Source organism: Phocoena phocoena, chromosome 20 (assembly GCF_963924675.1).
Source record: "Phocoena phocoena chromosome 20, mPhoPho1.1, whole genome shotgun sequence".
Taxonomy (NCBI): Eukaryota; Metazoa; Chordata; class Mammalia; order Artiodactyla; family Phocoenidae; genus Phocoena; species Phocoena phocoena.
In genome coordinates this window covers 24,435,477-24,451,370 of record NC_089238.1, presented here as the reverse complement: position 1 = coordinate 24,451,370, position 15,894 = coordinate 24,435,477, and the positions used below count along the sequence as shown (strand labels likewise).

At 39.1% G+C, this 15,894-nt stretch overlaps 1 protein-coding gene across 1 annotated transcript in view; it reads left to right on the top strand.

The window, feature by feature from the left end:
• Positions 1-15,894, top strand: part of N4BP1 (NEDD4 binding protein 1) — a 44,220-nt gene that overhangs the window by 13,624 nt on the left and 14,702 nt on the right. Inside the window, exon 2 of the mRNA XM_065899110.1 lies at positions 13,029-14,722. Within this exon, the coding sequence (XP_065755182.1) occupies positions 13,029-14,722 (1,694 nt within the window). The remainder of the gene's footprint in view (positions 1-13,028; positions 14,723-15,894) is intronic.

Genomic DNA, 15,894 nt, shown 5'->3' with positions numbered 1-15,894 from the left:
GTGACCAGATAGAGACATGTTATCTTAATAGGTTAAAATGGACCTGTTACAGATATGTAGGTAATGATATTAAAAGTTTGTTTTATCTAAGGCACTATGGTGCTTCTAATTTATGTACGCTCTGTAGGACTCATATGTCAAAGTCTAAAAATCATATTAATTCTCCTACTTCCTTTTCTCTTAGAGATAACATATCGCCATTTACGCCAGAGTATCTTAAGTTATAAGAAATCTTTAGAATCCTGAAGTGTGCAGCCAAAGCAGAGAACTACTGGTCCGAACAGTTTTAGAAATCTATCTGTAATGTATTAGGAGCCTCCTTGCCTTTGTAGTTTCTCCCTTCTCCTTGATTTGTGGTGGACTTGAGTATCTTCGGTTATATTTGTGCCAGGGTGCAGTTATGCTCCTGGCAGCTGCCAGAGCGTGTCAGTTCTACGCTCATGATAGATGATCTCAAGTTGCTATGTTTTTTAACCATTATGTCTTCCTTATTTTTGCACCTGTGCTGTCAATTATCATTTGCTGTTCCGTGCTCTGCAGGTAGCACCCTATGCTGTTCCTTTTATATTTTCATTCAGCTGCTTCAAACCATGTGCAATCTGGGAGACAATCTGATAAAGTCCCTGAAGTGTGTGCCCATAAATAAGAGGTGGTAGATAGTGAAGAGTGGTGCCAAGAACCCTTTTCCCAGGTCAAACCTGCAGACTCTTGAATAGCCACTTTGATCCTTTCTGGTTTTAGCTATGTTCTGAATGGCAGGGGTTGCCAGGAGCTTCTCTCTGATTCGTGAATTGTTATATAGTTGAGAAGAGCTGAATTTGTAGAAAGTAGAATAACAGAAATTCATTTTGCCATACGAAAGGGAAGTTACTGTTGTGTATATTATATGCCCCCCCTTTTTTCTTAAAATCCTGAGTAAAGTAAAACAATATATGAATGCTGCAGGATGGAGGGGAAACAATTTTGACTAACATTCAAATGTTCAGGTACCAAATCCAGCCTAATGCAAATGATGACTACTTAGATCCACAGAATCTTTCTTTCCAATACAACTGATGGCCAGACATTTTTGTAACACTGTACGCCTGTATACTTTATTGCTCACTCCTGAACTGGAGTATAGAAATCAATTGTTGCTATTAGTAATTTCCCAAGAGTAAATTGTTAATGAAAAAATTGAATCTGAATCTCAAGGGATAATTACTCATTCCTCTTAGGGGACACACAAAAAGGAGTTTGGGTATGTGAAGCTATAACAAGCTCCTAGCACAGCTCTTCCTCAAATCTATGCAGTTATTCTTGCATTAATAGTTTTGGTTACTTGGGGGATAATGTCAGACAGCTGTGCTTGTATTGGGCACTTCTCTGCCAGTCTTCCTAGTGCTTACACAATAGGAGCTCTCCTGAGGCCCTCTGTAATCTTGTCATACAGCATCACAGCATGTTATGCATCCACTTTTAAACCTTTTTATTAAAATTAGGAAGTAGGGAATGTAATAAAATAATATATGCACATGGTTAAAACAAATCAAGTACTAGAGTTTTTATTAAGAATAGCAGTCCCTTTGCTTCTACCCCACCCTAGCTTCCTGAAGGTAACTACTTCGCATTGTTTTTAGCTGTTTGTTCTGATGTTTACCTAAATAATTATAAATAATATACTGCTATTTCTTATCAATATTCGGCATTATGCACTTTCTTTACGATAAATGATGAGGCAAAAACTAGGCCCATTTTCTCAATTGCTATGGTCTGGATATTTGTGTCTCCTCAAAATTAATGAATGTTGAAATCCTCATGCCCAATGTGGTGGTATTAGGAGAATGGGGCCTTTGGGGGGTGATTAGGTCATGAGGACAGAACCCCCATGGATGAGATTAATACCCTTAGAAAAGAGGCTTGAGAGAGCTCCATTGCCCCTTCCACCATGTGAGGACACAACAAGAAGTCCACAGTCTGGAAGAGGGCCCTCACCCGACCGTGCTGTCACTCTGATTTTGGACTTCGAGCCTCCAGAGCTGAAAGAAATATCTGTTGTTTATAAGCCACTCAGTATGGCATTTTGTTACAGTAGCCCAAACAGACTAAGACACCAACATAGTTTTTTGGTTTTTGGTTTTTTTAGTTAAAGCAAGAAACAGGTTTATATAATTATGACATATAAATACTACTTGTTGCAAGGCCAAGTACTTTATTATATTACATTATGTTCCCTTTCTGGTATAGCTTTTAATTTTTCCTGGGATTTTTATCTGCCCTTTTCTTACCTACTTATGAAATTTGCTTTAAACATCCCTAATATTTTACAAATATTCCTTTACATCTTAAGATATAAATATTTCTTTATATCTTAACTATTCTTTAAGCCTCTTTTTCTGGGAGAACACCCCTGGAGTCCTCTTCCCTCCTCCAGTCAGCTGGTTGCTCAGCTTATCTGCCGCATGGCTAAAATCTGTGGACTCCTGTTTGCCACTCTTGGATGGAATTTACTAATTACTTTATCTCTCATATTTTTGGTGGCCTTCATCTTAAAATAGTTTCTCAAGAAAAGAATCCATGGGAGTAATTTTCTCAGCCTTTGGCATGCTAGAAGTGTCTTTATTCTGCTTTATATTTGGTATGTAATGTGGATGTTATAGAATTATAGATTGAAGATCATTTTCCCTTAGCATTTTGAATGCATTGCTACCCTGTTTTCCCTGACTATCCAGACTTGCTACTGAGAATTTGACATTCTGATTATCATTCCTTTACGTGTGCCCTATTCCCACCCCGCCCACAGGATTTTTCTCTAGTGGGCCTTTGAAAAGTAATCATGCTTGGATATTCTGTGGACCCTTTCAAGGTGGGATCTGGGTGCACTGGCTCCCAAACAAGATATAATGTAACTTTTTTCACTAATGCATGGGGTCTTATGCATTTTAGTTCCAGGAAATGATTTGTGTTATTTCTTTATTAAGTGCCATTCTGTCTTTTTGGAATGCCAGTTATTTGGACTTAGGATATCCTAGATGGAGGTTTAAAGTTTCTTTTCTCTCATTTCTTTCTTTTTCTGATACTTTTGGAGGGATTTCGTCCACTTTGTCTTTTGGTTCTTCTATTGACTCTGTTTTGGCCATCATGTTCGTAATTTGCTAGTGCTCTTATTCTAATTATTTTTTTCTTAGCATTTTGATATCTGTTTTATGAATTCATTATCATCTTATATCTGTTTCAAAGCAGTAATTAAAATTTTGCTTAAGTTTTCTACCCTGCATTACCTACTTTCCTCCAGTTTTTCTCTATTTTGCATTCTGCTTTATTGGTTTCTGTCTTCGTATTTGCCAGACTTTCTTCTGACGTGGGTTGTTTTTTTTTAATGTTTCGTACTAAATCTGAAAAGCCAGTTGGAAGCCTTGTGTCTGGGCAGGATCTGTTGATAAGTGGCCTTTACCTTGGATCAATTAGAGAATTAGCCGTTGTTTGAGAGGATATTTTTTTTTGGAAGTCTGTTATCTGGAGAAGAAAGCTTCTTCTTTCCAGGCTGGCTCACTGTTGCTGGCATTCCACTGAGTGGATGTAATCCACTTTTTCTTATCCAGTGGCTACATGGTAGTCAGCAGTGTTTGACTCCTGTGAATTCAGCCATACACTTACTTAAGCTAAACAGGCAGCATCATTTACATATTAGCAGGCAGCAGGGAGCAGCTCCAGTTCTGAGTAAGATAGACTCTACCCTGCCAGTCCTGTGAATATAGTGATAAAACCTGGACAGAATGCGTGGAACAGGTATTTAAGGACTCTGAAAAGTAAACAGTAGCAGGCAGATTGGGAAAGAAAACCAGAATTCACAGTACCACCAAACCAGTAGTGAGTTTACCATTTTTTCCATTGTTATCTCTCAGCCTGAACTCAATACAGCCTAATCTGGAAGTGGAAATGGGCACTAGGGCACAAAAGGAGCACCTGGAGAAGCCCTCTAGTTTAACTCAAGGGGCAGAAAATGGAGCATGTAATACTGTGCAAAAATCGGTTTTGTTTTTCTTCACTCCACTGCACACCAGTTTCCAAACAGTCCTATGATGGTGGCAGTGGGAGCTTGCAGGACTCAAAATTCTGAAGGAGGAGAACCTTCCTCTCTGATTGGTGGGGTTGTGGTTCCAGGAGGATGGGGCCAGTCTCATTGCTTTCTCTCCCTCTCTGTCCTTTGGATGGACCAGGCACAGTTGCAGAAGTGTAAGGCAAAGTGGGGTAACCAAAGCCCCATCTTTCTGACTGGAGGACTGAAAAAAAGAGTGCAGGGAAGCAGAAAACACTAGAAAGATGGCAGAGAGGGAGGAGCTCAGGAAAATGACTCCATAAAAGTTGTGTGTGATCTCCTAGGTTCATCCCCAAGCTACACACGTGCATGGATCTACTCCTTATCAGCAAAACAAAGACTATTGAGAACAATAGAAAAACCACCATCCAGGTCCCAGATTGGCCACTGGGTATCGCACATGTGGGACAGATACAAATAGCACTGCAGAGGCTTTAAAAACTGAACTGATGTTGGGACCACAGCTCACAGAAGACGGTACAGCTTGCAACCTGAATCTAACTAGGTCAATTACCTGCTAGAACAGAAATGTTGACATTCATCATGGGTTTAAACAAGACACAGAACTCATAATATTCAAAATGGATACAATACAAAATTACTTGGCATATGAAGAACAAGGAAAATACCAAATCTCATGAGAAAAAACAGTGGACACCAGTGCCAGGATGACACAGGTGTTGGAATTATTTAACAAAGAATTTAAGACATGTATTATAAAAATGCTCCAACAAGCAATCACAAGTACTCTTAAAGCTAATAGTAAAAGAGAAAGTTTCAGCAAAGAAATAGACGGCATAAAGAAGAACCAAGTGGAAAGGTTAGAACTGAATACTACAATAACCTAAATAACACCTCTCTGGATGAACTCAGTTTTTATTCTTTTAAAGATTAATTAATTTTTGGCTGCGTCAGGTCTTAGTTGCAGCACACAGGATCTTTCATTGCAGCGTGAGGGCTCTTCGTTGTGGCACACGGGCTTCTCTCTAGTTGTGGAGTGCAGGTTTTCTCTTCTATAGTTGTGGCGTGCAGGCTCTGGAGTGTGTGGGCTCTGTATCTGTGGTGCATGGGCTCTGTAGTTTGCAACATGCAGGCTCTCTAGTTAAGGTGTGCGAGCTTAGTAGTTGTGGCGCGAGGGCTTAGTTGCCCTGTGGCATGTGGGATCTTAGTTCCCTGACGAGGGCTCGAACCCGAATCCGCTGCACTGGAAGGTGGATTGTTTACCACTGGAACACCAGGGAAGTCCCTGAACTCAGATTTTAAATGGAGATGACGGAGTAGTCAATGAACTTGAAGATAGAACAATGGAAGTTATCTAATCTGAACAAGGTGAGTAGAGGAGAAAGTGTGGTGCTAAAAAAAATATTTGGAGAAATAATAGCTGAAGACTTCCCAAGTTTGGCAGAAGATGTAAACATAATGATTCAAGAAACTGTGAACTCAAGCATAATAAACTCAAAGAATTCCACACCAAACATGTCATAACCACACTGCTGAAAACTGAAGACACATTAAAAATCATGAAAGTATCAAGACAAAAACACAGTTCAGGGAACAGCAACTACAGTGAGTACAGATTTCTCATCAGAAACCATGGAGACCAGAGAAGTGACACAATATCATTTAAGTGGTGAAAGGAAAGGACTTTTAACCAAGAATTTTCTGTCAAGTGAGATGAAAGTGAAATGAAGCATGATAAAGCATTCTCGGTTGAAGAAAACACTAAAATCATTGCCAGTAGCCTGCTGGAAAAGAATTGCTGAAGGAAGTTCTTCAGACAGAAATGATATACTACATCTGGGTAAATACAATAGATTACTTTCTGCTGTTGAGTTCTTTAAAGTGAGTTAAGGGTTGAAAGTAAAATTTATGACATCATCTGATAGGATTTCAAATGTATGTACGTGGAATTGATGAGATAGCTGTAACATACAAGAGAGAGCAGGGAGGGTAGAGACTGAGGGTAAAGGAACCCATATGATGGTGGTGTTCTAAAATTTATACCCACAGGAGTTTAAATTATGGAGGTGACTGAGTGATGGCACGGAGAAGTCAATGCCATTGAAAGAAGAGTTTGATTACTTAACATTTCCCAAGACAAGAGGGCACGCCTCACCTTGCAGGGCCATCAGGTTTTTGGCAGGAGGCAGAAGCAGGAGGAAGGGGAAAGGCATAGCAGGGTAAACAGTTTAGGATTGGCTAGTTTGGATAATCCCTGCCAGCTCTGGGGCATAGGGTATGCCCTTAGTTGTTTGGTACCTGGTCCTGGCTTGGTACAGGACTTGATTTGTGAATTAGATAAGGAGAAGGGGCGGAGGCACAGCATTGTACTCGAAAGGCATGCTGTAAGCAGGCTGGCCACAACTCCTAGGGATTAGCTGGCTGGGCGGGCGAGTCTCTCCCCAGGTCTGAAAGGCCTCCCAAGATGTCAAAGCATCATAAGGTACAGAAAATAAAAAACACGAATAGTATGGGTGGTAAGGTTTATACATTCCTATTGAAATGATAGACTACTGATTTTAAGTGGACTGCGAAAATTAAATATGTAATTGATCGCATGACTACTTTAAAAACTACATAAAGAGTTACGGTAAAAAATACAATAAATTACATTGTAATACTAAAAAATGTTTGCACAATGCACAAGAAGGCCAGGTAGGGAAAAATGGAATTAAAAATAGGGAACAGGCAGAAAACAAACAAATGGTAGACTTAAATCCAAACTTACTGATACTTTCATTGAAATTAAACAGTCTAAACGCACCAATTTGAAAGAGATTATCAGAATGGATTTAAAAAAACAACCAAACTGTGTGTTGTCTTCAAGAGACTTATTTCAAATATAATGATACAGGTAAGTTAAAATTAAAAGGAGGGGAAAATATACTGTGTAAACATTAACCGAAAGGAAGCTTGGAGTGGCAATATTACTGTCAGACAAAATAGCCTTCAGAGCAAAGAGAGGGTCAATTTACTGAAAAGACATAACATTGCTAAATGTGTATATTCCTAATAATAGAGCTGCAAAATAGTTAAAACAAAAACTGGTAGAACTGAAAGGAGAAATTGACATACCTACAGTAATAGTTGGAGGCTTCAACATGTTTCTCTCAACAGTTGATAGAACCATGAGACAGAAAATCCGCAAGGATATAAGAGAACTCAACACCACCAACCAACCAGGTTCTAATTGATGTTTATAGAACACTCTGCCCAGCAACAGCAGAATACACATTCTTTTCAATGCCCACGGAATGTATATCATGATAGATTATAACCTGGGCATAAAACGAATCTCAACAAATTCAAAAGAACTGAAATCATATAGAGTGTGTTCTCTGACCACAAAGGAATCAAACTAGAAATCAGTAACAGAAAGATAACAAGAAAATATCCAAATACTTGGAAACTCAACAACAGACCTCTGAATATTAGATAATTTGAAGAGAAATTTTAAAATACATTGAGCTGAAGGAAAATGAAAATAATATATATTAAAATTTGTGAGATGTAGCTAAAGCAGTGATGAAAGAGAAATATTTTTAAATTTAAAAAATATATTTATTTATTTTTGGCTGCATTGGGCCTTCGTTGCTGCGCATGGGCTTTTCTGTAGTTGCGGTGAGCAGGGGCTGCTTTTCGTTTTGGTGCGTGGGCTTCTTATTGCGGTGGCTTCTCTTTGTTGCAGAGCACGGGCTCTAGGCACATGGGCTTCAGTAGTTGTGGCACACGGGCTCAGTGGTTGTGGCTTGCGGGCTCTAAAGCGCAGGCTCAGTAGTTGTGGCGAACGGGCTAAGTTGCTCCGTGGCATGTGGGGTCTTCCCGGACCAGGGATTGAACCCCTGTCCCCTGCATTGGCAGGCGGATTCCTAACTACTGCGCCACCAGGGAGGTCCCCTGAAAGAGAAATTTATAACACATATTACATTAAAAAAGAAGAAAAGTCTCAAATCAATAATCTAAGCTTTCACCTCTAGGAACTAGAAAAAGATGAGTAAAATAAACTCAAAGTAAGCAAGGGGAAGGAAATAAAGAGCAGAGGTCAGTGAAGTTGAAAATACAGAAATAATAAACTCGATGAAACAACAAGCTTGTTCTTTAGGAAAAAAGTCAGTGAAATTGACAAACTTGAGCAACACTGAAGAAGACATAAATTACTAATAATCAGGATATCAACTACAAACCCTGCAGACATCAAAAAGATAAGGAGGGCTTCCCTGGTGGCGCAGTGGTTGAGAGTCCGCCTGCCGATGCAGGGGACACAGGTTCGTGCCCCGGTCCGGGAGGATCCCACATGCCGCGGAGCCACTGGGCCCGTGAGCCATGGCCGCTGAGCCTGTGCGTCCGGAGCCTGTGCTCTGCAACGGGAGAGGCCACAACAGTGAGAGGCCCGCGTACTGCAAAAAAAAAAAAAAAAAGATAAGGAAATCCTACAACTTTACACATGTAAATTTGACAACTTAGATGAAATTAGCCAATTCCTCAAAAAGTGGAGACTACCATAACTTATCCAATATGAAATAGATAGTTTGAATAAGACCTACAGCTGTTAGGGAAATTGAATTAATAATTTTAAAATTCTCAAATCACAGCAAGATCCTTTTTGATTCACCTCCTAGAGAAATTGAAATAAAAACAAAAATAAACAAATGGGACCTAATGAAACTTAAAAGCTTTTGCAAAGCAAAGGAAACCATAGACAAGACAAAAAGGCAACCCTCAGAGTGGGAGAAAATGTTTGCAAACGAAGCAACTGACAAAGGATTAATCTCCAAAATATACAAGCAGCTCATGCACCTCAATATCAAAAAAACAAACAACTCAATCCAAAAATGGGCGGAAGACCTAAATAGACATTTCTTCAAAGAAGACATACAGATGGCCAATAAACACATGAAAGGATGTTCAGCATCACTAATCATTAGAGAAAGGCAAATCAAAACTACAATGAGATATCATCTCACACCAGTCAGAATGGCCGTCATCAAAAAATCTACAAACAATAAATGCTGGAGAGGATCATGTAGATTGATACAGCCACTTTGGAGAGCAGTATGGAGGTTCCTTAAAAAAGTAAAAATAGAGCTACCATATGACCCAGCAGTGCCACTACTGGGCATATACCCTAAGAAAACTGTAATTCAAAAAGAGTCATGTACCACAATGATCATTGCAGCTCTATTTAGAATAGCCAGGACATGGAAGCAACCTAAGTGTCCATTGACAGATGAATAGATAAAGAAGATGTGGCACATATATACAATGGAATATTACTCAGCCATAAAAAGAAATGAAATTGAGTGATTTGTAGTGAGGTGGATGGACCGAGCGACTGTCATACAGAGTGAAGTAAGTCAGAAAGAGAACAACAAATACTGTATGCTAACACATATATATGGAATCTTTTTTTTTAAATGGTTCTGAAGAACCTAGGGGCAGGACGGGAATAGAGACGCAGACGCAGGGAATGGACTTGAGGACACGGGGAGGGGGAAGGGTAAGCTGGGACAAAGTGAGAGAGTAGCTTTGAGATATGTACACTACCAAATGTAAAATAGATAGCTAGTGGGAAGCAGCCTCATAGCACAGGGAGATCAGCTCAATGTTTTGTGACCACCTAGATGGCGGTGGGGGATAGGGAGGGTGGGAGGGAGACGCAAGAGGGAGGGGATATGGGGATATATGTATACATATAGCTGGTTCACTTTGTTATACAGCAGAAACTAACACAACATTGTAAAGCAGTTATACTCCAATAAAGATGTTAAAAAATAATAAAATAAAATTCTCATAAAAGGGACTTCCCTGGTCGTCCAGTGGTTTACGCTCCCAATGCAGGGGGCCCGGGTTCGATCCCTGGTCGGGGAAACTAGATTCCGCATGCCGCAATGAAGCTCCTGCGTGCGACAATAAAGACCCTATGTGCTGCAGCTGAGACTCGGCACAGCCAAATAAATAAATATTAAAAAAAAAAAATTCTCATGAAAGAAATTGCTGAGCCAAGCTGTTTCACTGGAGAAGTCTACAAAGTGTTTAAAAGAGTTAACACCAATTCTGCACAATCTCTTCTAGAAAATACAAGGGCAGAGAACACTCCTATATTCATTCGTAATCAGTATTTTCCCGATGCTAAAACCAGACAAGGCAGTACAAAATATAGCAAATAGAATCCATCAATGTATAAAAAATTATACATCATGACCAAGTGGTGATTATTCCAGCGGTAGAAGGCTGGTTAAATATTGAAAAATCAGTTAGTGTAATCTATCATACTGACAGGCTGAAGAAGTGAAATCATAACGTGATTACGTCAGTTGATTTAGTAAGGCATTTAACAAGTTTCAACACTCATGTTTCATGTTCATGCTCCTAGAAAAGTAGGAATATAGGGTAACTTCCTTAATTTGATGAAGAATATCTACAAAAAGTTTAACTTAATGGTGAAAGATTGAATGTTTTCTCCAAAGACTGAAGGAAAGCAAGCATGTCAGCTCTCACCACTGTTTTTCAGCACAGTGCTGGAAGTTCTACCAGTACAATAAGGCAAGAAAGTAAGAGGCATATAGATCAGAAAAAAAAAAAGGAAATGACATAATTGTCTGCATAGAAAATCCCAGCGTATCTAGAAGAAAAAAATCCTAGAATTAGAAATATGATCAGCAGGGTCACAGGATATATGACCAATATACAAAAATCAATTGTATTTCTATTTATTAGCAGTGAACACATAGGAACCAAAATTAAAATGCAGTGCCACGTTCAGTTGCTCAAAAAAAATGAAATACTTGGGCGTAAACCTCATAAAACGTGTATAGGACTCAAAACTATAAAACAGTGATGAAAGAAAGCAAAGATCTGGAGAACTGGAGAGACATACCATGTTCATGCATCAGAAGAGTCAGCAGATGTCATTTGTCCTCAAATCAATGTGCAAGTTTAACATAATTGCTAAATAAGATTATGCTAAAATTTGATTTGGAAAGGCAAAGAAACTAGAATAGCTAAAAATAATTTTTAGAAGAAGAATAAAGTGGGAGCAATCATTGTCCAATTTTATGACATCAGATAATTATAATAGTCAAGACTGGTATTGGTGAAGGGATAAATTCATAAGTTGATGGGACAGAATAGGAAACCCAGATATAGACCCACACAAGTTTGGCCAACTGATTTTTGACAAACAGGCAAAAGCAATTCAATAGAGAAAAGATAGTCTTTTCAGGAAATGATGCTAGAGCAACTAGATATCCATAAGCAAAAAATGAACCTCGAACAAAGCCTCACATTTGATAACAAAAATGAACTCAAAATGGATTATAGATTTAAATGTAAAACTTTTAGATGCTAACACACGAGAAATCTTTGGGACCTAAGTCTTGATGAAGAAGAAACCAATAAATGGGCTTCCTTAAAATCAAAAACTTTTTCTGTCACAAAAGAGGATGAAAAGACAAACTATAGATTAGAGGAAAATATTTGCAAGCCACTTACTTGACAAAGGATTCATTCATACCACCAAGCCCATAGATATTCCACGTTTATCCAGAAGAACATAAGAGAGGAAAGAATTCATGACTGAGCATTATTATAGGGCGTGGGGTGAGCTTTTCCCCTTGATGTGTTCCTTGTATTTCTGGTGTTCCATCTCCTTGTAGGAATCTTGTAGTTCGTGTGTAAACAAGGAATATGTACACATTTGTATATAAATTCTAGTGGAGGACATGTGGCCATTATAACAGCAAGTGTACATAGTAGGTGCAAGTTTGTAAAGCCTCATTGTAACCGGTTGCACAGGTTGAACTTTTTAAAATAGCACCATTTTGGATAACGCCATTCTGATTTTAGTGTAAAGTATAGATCAGATATCGCCAGGCTCATTTCTTACAGATGTCTGTCCAGAAAGCTCTCACTGATAATTTGAAGTAACAGTGTTTATTATTTAGTAAGCACGTGTGAGACACTATTGTCAGAACTTTACATTTATTATTTCTTTGAATTTCCTCAAAACACCTGAGATTGCACTGGCCTCTCTCTCTTTCACTGTCGCAGAAACTGGGCTCAGATGGGTTAGGTAACTTGAGCAAGGTCACCAGTTGCATGGCTGGAATTTGAGCCTAGGAACTGGCTCCAGTGCCCAGGTTATTAACAAGTATGCTCCATTGTTTGTGTGAGTGCTTTTTGCACGTTTACTTGATTCACACTTCAGCCTCCAGTGGCAACCTAATTGCTTAAGAACCCAGTTCCTTTTTTTACCTCGTTCAGGCCTCTTTCTCAGGCCTCTTTCAATATCAAATTTCACTGGAAACCTTAGCTTTATATCTGAGAAAGGCAGTACTATTCAGCATTCTCTGGTTCTTTATATTTAGATCTACATTTAAATAGTCTGGTCTTTCTTGGAAAACAGATGTAAAAGTATATAGGGTATATACATTGTTCCAGCCAGCTAGAATAATTTTTTTGTTAAACTGATCTTGTTATTAAATGCCTTCAAAAAAATCAGTCTGTTTCATCTGGAAACAATAGTAGCAAAACAAAAGTCAAGGTTTGTTCTGGAGTAAATCTTCTCTCTTAATTATGTCATAGTAGTAATAAATGACTAGTAGCAAGCAAAGATGTTTATTCTTTATAGACATAAATAAATCCAATCTTGTCATTATCCACTGTGCAGCTGGGCAAACTCCTAAGATCATACTGCAAGATACACTATTGAAAATGTTACACATACCTACCTTTTAGACTTAGATGCAAAGTTTTCAGTTCCTCTGAAAACAATTAAGTGACTTATATCTGTTATTTTAAATATTTCAGTTAAAACGTGGTATTTTTTCCAAGGATGTTAGCATGCTTTTGACTTTTGTGCAGCTTGATATTGGTAATTTCATGTGTAACATAGTAATGTGCTGTAAGGAGCTTTTGTAAATTGATCTAATTTCTTATTTTCTCTTTACAGGAATATATTAAAGGAATCTGTGAACCGGAACTAGAAGAAAGAGAATGTTACCCCAAGGCCATGCACTGCATTTTTGTTGGGGCACAGAGCCTGTTTCTGAAGAGCTTGATTCAGGACACCTGTGCCGATCTCTGCATTCTCGACATCGGTCTTCTTGGCATCAGAGGAAGTGCCGAAGCTGTGGTCATGGCTAGGAGTCACATTCAGCAGTTTGTAAAGCTCTTCGAGAATAATGAGAACCTACCCAACAGCCAAAAAGAATCAGAGGTAAAAAGGGAATTTAAACAATTTGTTGAAGCTCGTGCAGACAGTTACACAATGGACTTGTTGATTTTACCCACTTCCTTGAAAAAAGAACTTTTGGCACTCACCCAAGGTGAGGAGAATCTATTTGAAACAGGAGATGATGATGTAATTGAAATTAGAGATTCTAAACAAACAGAGTTTACACAGAATGCTGCCACAGGGCTGAATATTTCCAGAGATGAAATTGTTTTGCAGGAAGAGGCAAGAAATAAAGCTGGGACTCCTGTTTCTGAGCTTACAAAACAAATGGACACAGTCTTTTCTAGTTCACAAGATGTACTTTTTGTTCCAATAAATGGTGTAACGCCAGATGAAGAGGCGCTTTCCAAAGACAGAGTTTGTCACAAAAGGAGGTTTTCTGATTCTGAAGAAAGGCATACCAAGAAACAGTTTTCTTTGGAAAATGTTCAAGAGGGAGAGCTTTTACATGATGGTAAGACATTAGCTGGAAGTGTAATCATTGACCTATCTGATTCTTCTACTGATACCGAAAATTTAAGTCCAGATGTAAAAGACACTACTGAGGAAATGGAATACAACATCCTTGTAAACTTTTTTAAAACCATGGGCTATTCCCAAGAAATTGTAGAAAAGGTCATTAGGGAGTATGGGCCATCTACTGAACCATTATTACTCTTGGAGGAAATTGAAAAGGAAAATAAAAGATTCCAAGAAGACAGAGAATTTCCACCTGGTACTGTGTATCCAGAGACCAAGAGAACCAAAAATAAAGGTGTTTGTAGCAGCATAAATGAGCTTACAGCAGATTCCACTCCAAAGAAAACACAGACTCACACACAGCAAAATATGGTAGAAAATTTTTCTCAGTTACCATTCAAAGTAGAATCGAAACCATGTACCTCAAATTGCAAAATTAATACTTTGAGAACGGTGCCAATAGAACAGAAACAAGAAATCTGGAGTTCAAATCAGAACTACATTTGTAATATAGACCTTGAAACTGATGGCCTTTTACCCTCTCTAGCCCCTTCCAGTCCCAAAGAAATTGTCAATTTTGTTTCAAGAGGAGCTTCAAGTCACCAGCCCAGAATTCCAGTTTCTCCTGAAAATGGTGTGCAGCAGCAAGCAGAACCCTTGCTTCCAAATAATATGAAGTCTGCCTGTGAAAACCGCTCGAGGTGTTGTACCTCTCCTCAGTCTAAGCCAAATTGTCCACCCCTTTCTCCACCAATGCCGCTGCCCCAACTGTTACCTTCAGTTACTGATGCAAGGTTGGCAGGACCTTCTGAGCATATCGATTCCTCGGTTACTGGAGTTCAAAGATTTCGAGATACTCTGAAAGTGCCCTACAAGCTGGAATTAAAAAATGAACCAGGGAGGACGGATTTGAAGCACATTGTTATAGATGGGAGCAATGTTGCAATTACGTAAGTCCACTCTCTTCAAATTATCGTTTTCAGTAGGCCTCTTAGCCATGTCTCAGAATTGCATGTGTTTGTAGAACTATCCTGTGCGTCTGTGTAGTTGACCTATAGCCTTCCCTGACAAAAAGAAAGAAGAAAACAGCTGATTGGGAAAGTTTTGTTATTCCACCCTCTGGCATCGTATAAACTCTTCCTTCACTCTGCTGAACCTGTGTTTCTGAGAGCAAGGAATGATAGAAAATTTGCCTTTTCACATTGCGTTTCCCAGTGATAAGCAGTAAAGGGACTTTTAAATCCTTAGGTTCTTAATGCCATGAACACCATTAGGTTTTGAATACGAGGATGAAGCTTAAGACAAAAAAGAGATTTTTTCTTTTTATGTACAGCATGCCAGGTCTTTAGCCATGTATGTGCAGGGATAATAGGTGTGATGTACTTCTGTTATACTTTTGTTGATAGAGTGATAGCAATTTCCTTTCTAAGGAAGTTCTTCAGTTTGGGCTTCTTTATGGGCCTCTGCTCCTACTAAAAGTTTGTATATTTGTTTTTAGTAAAAGGAGTTAAATGATCGTTTCCATTTAGCCTGTCTTGGAACCCTCTTAGGATTCTGATTTTATACTTCCAGTGTGGGATTGGATTTGTTCTCTAAGGGGCGGTTTGATATAGTGACTAAGGAGAGTTTGGGGGTCAGAGAGTCTCCACCTCACTGTGGACCAGCTGTTTGACATCAGGCAGGTTTCGGCCTCCTGAGTTTCACTTGCTACAGCCTTTTGCCCCGTCCTAAAGGACATCTTTATCACGCCGTTTCAACAACTGCTAGGTAGTCTCCCTCCGGTTTTCAAAACCAGTTACTCCACTGATTTTGAAGAAGTCTTCAAGGTGTAGCATTTAAGTAGCTGCAGTTCAAGAAATGGGCATGGAAGGTTGGCAGGACCTTCTGACATGGAATGAAGTCGTTGAAATACAACTGGCCCTTTAACGATGTGAGGTTAGGGGGCACCGACCCTCTGCCCAGGCAAAATAACTTTACCATTCGGCCCTCCATAAAGCTGTTCTGCGTCCTCAGATCATACAGTACTGTAGTATTTACTACTGGAAAAAAATAATCCACGTTTAAGTGGACCTTGAAGTTCAAACCTTGTGTTGTTCAAGGGTCAGCTGTACTTTTCTGAATT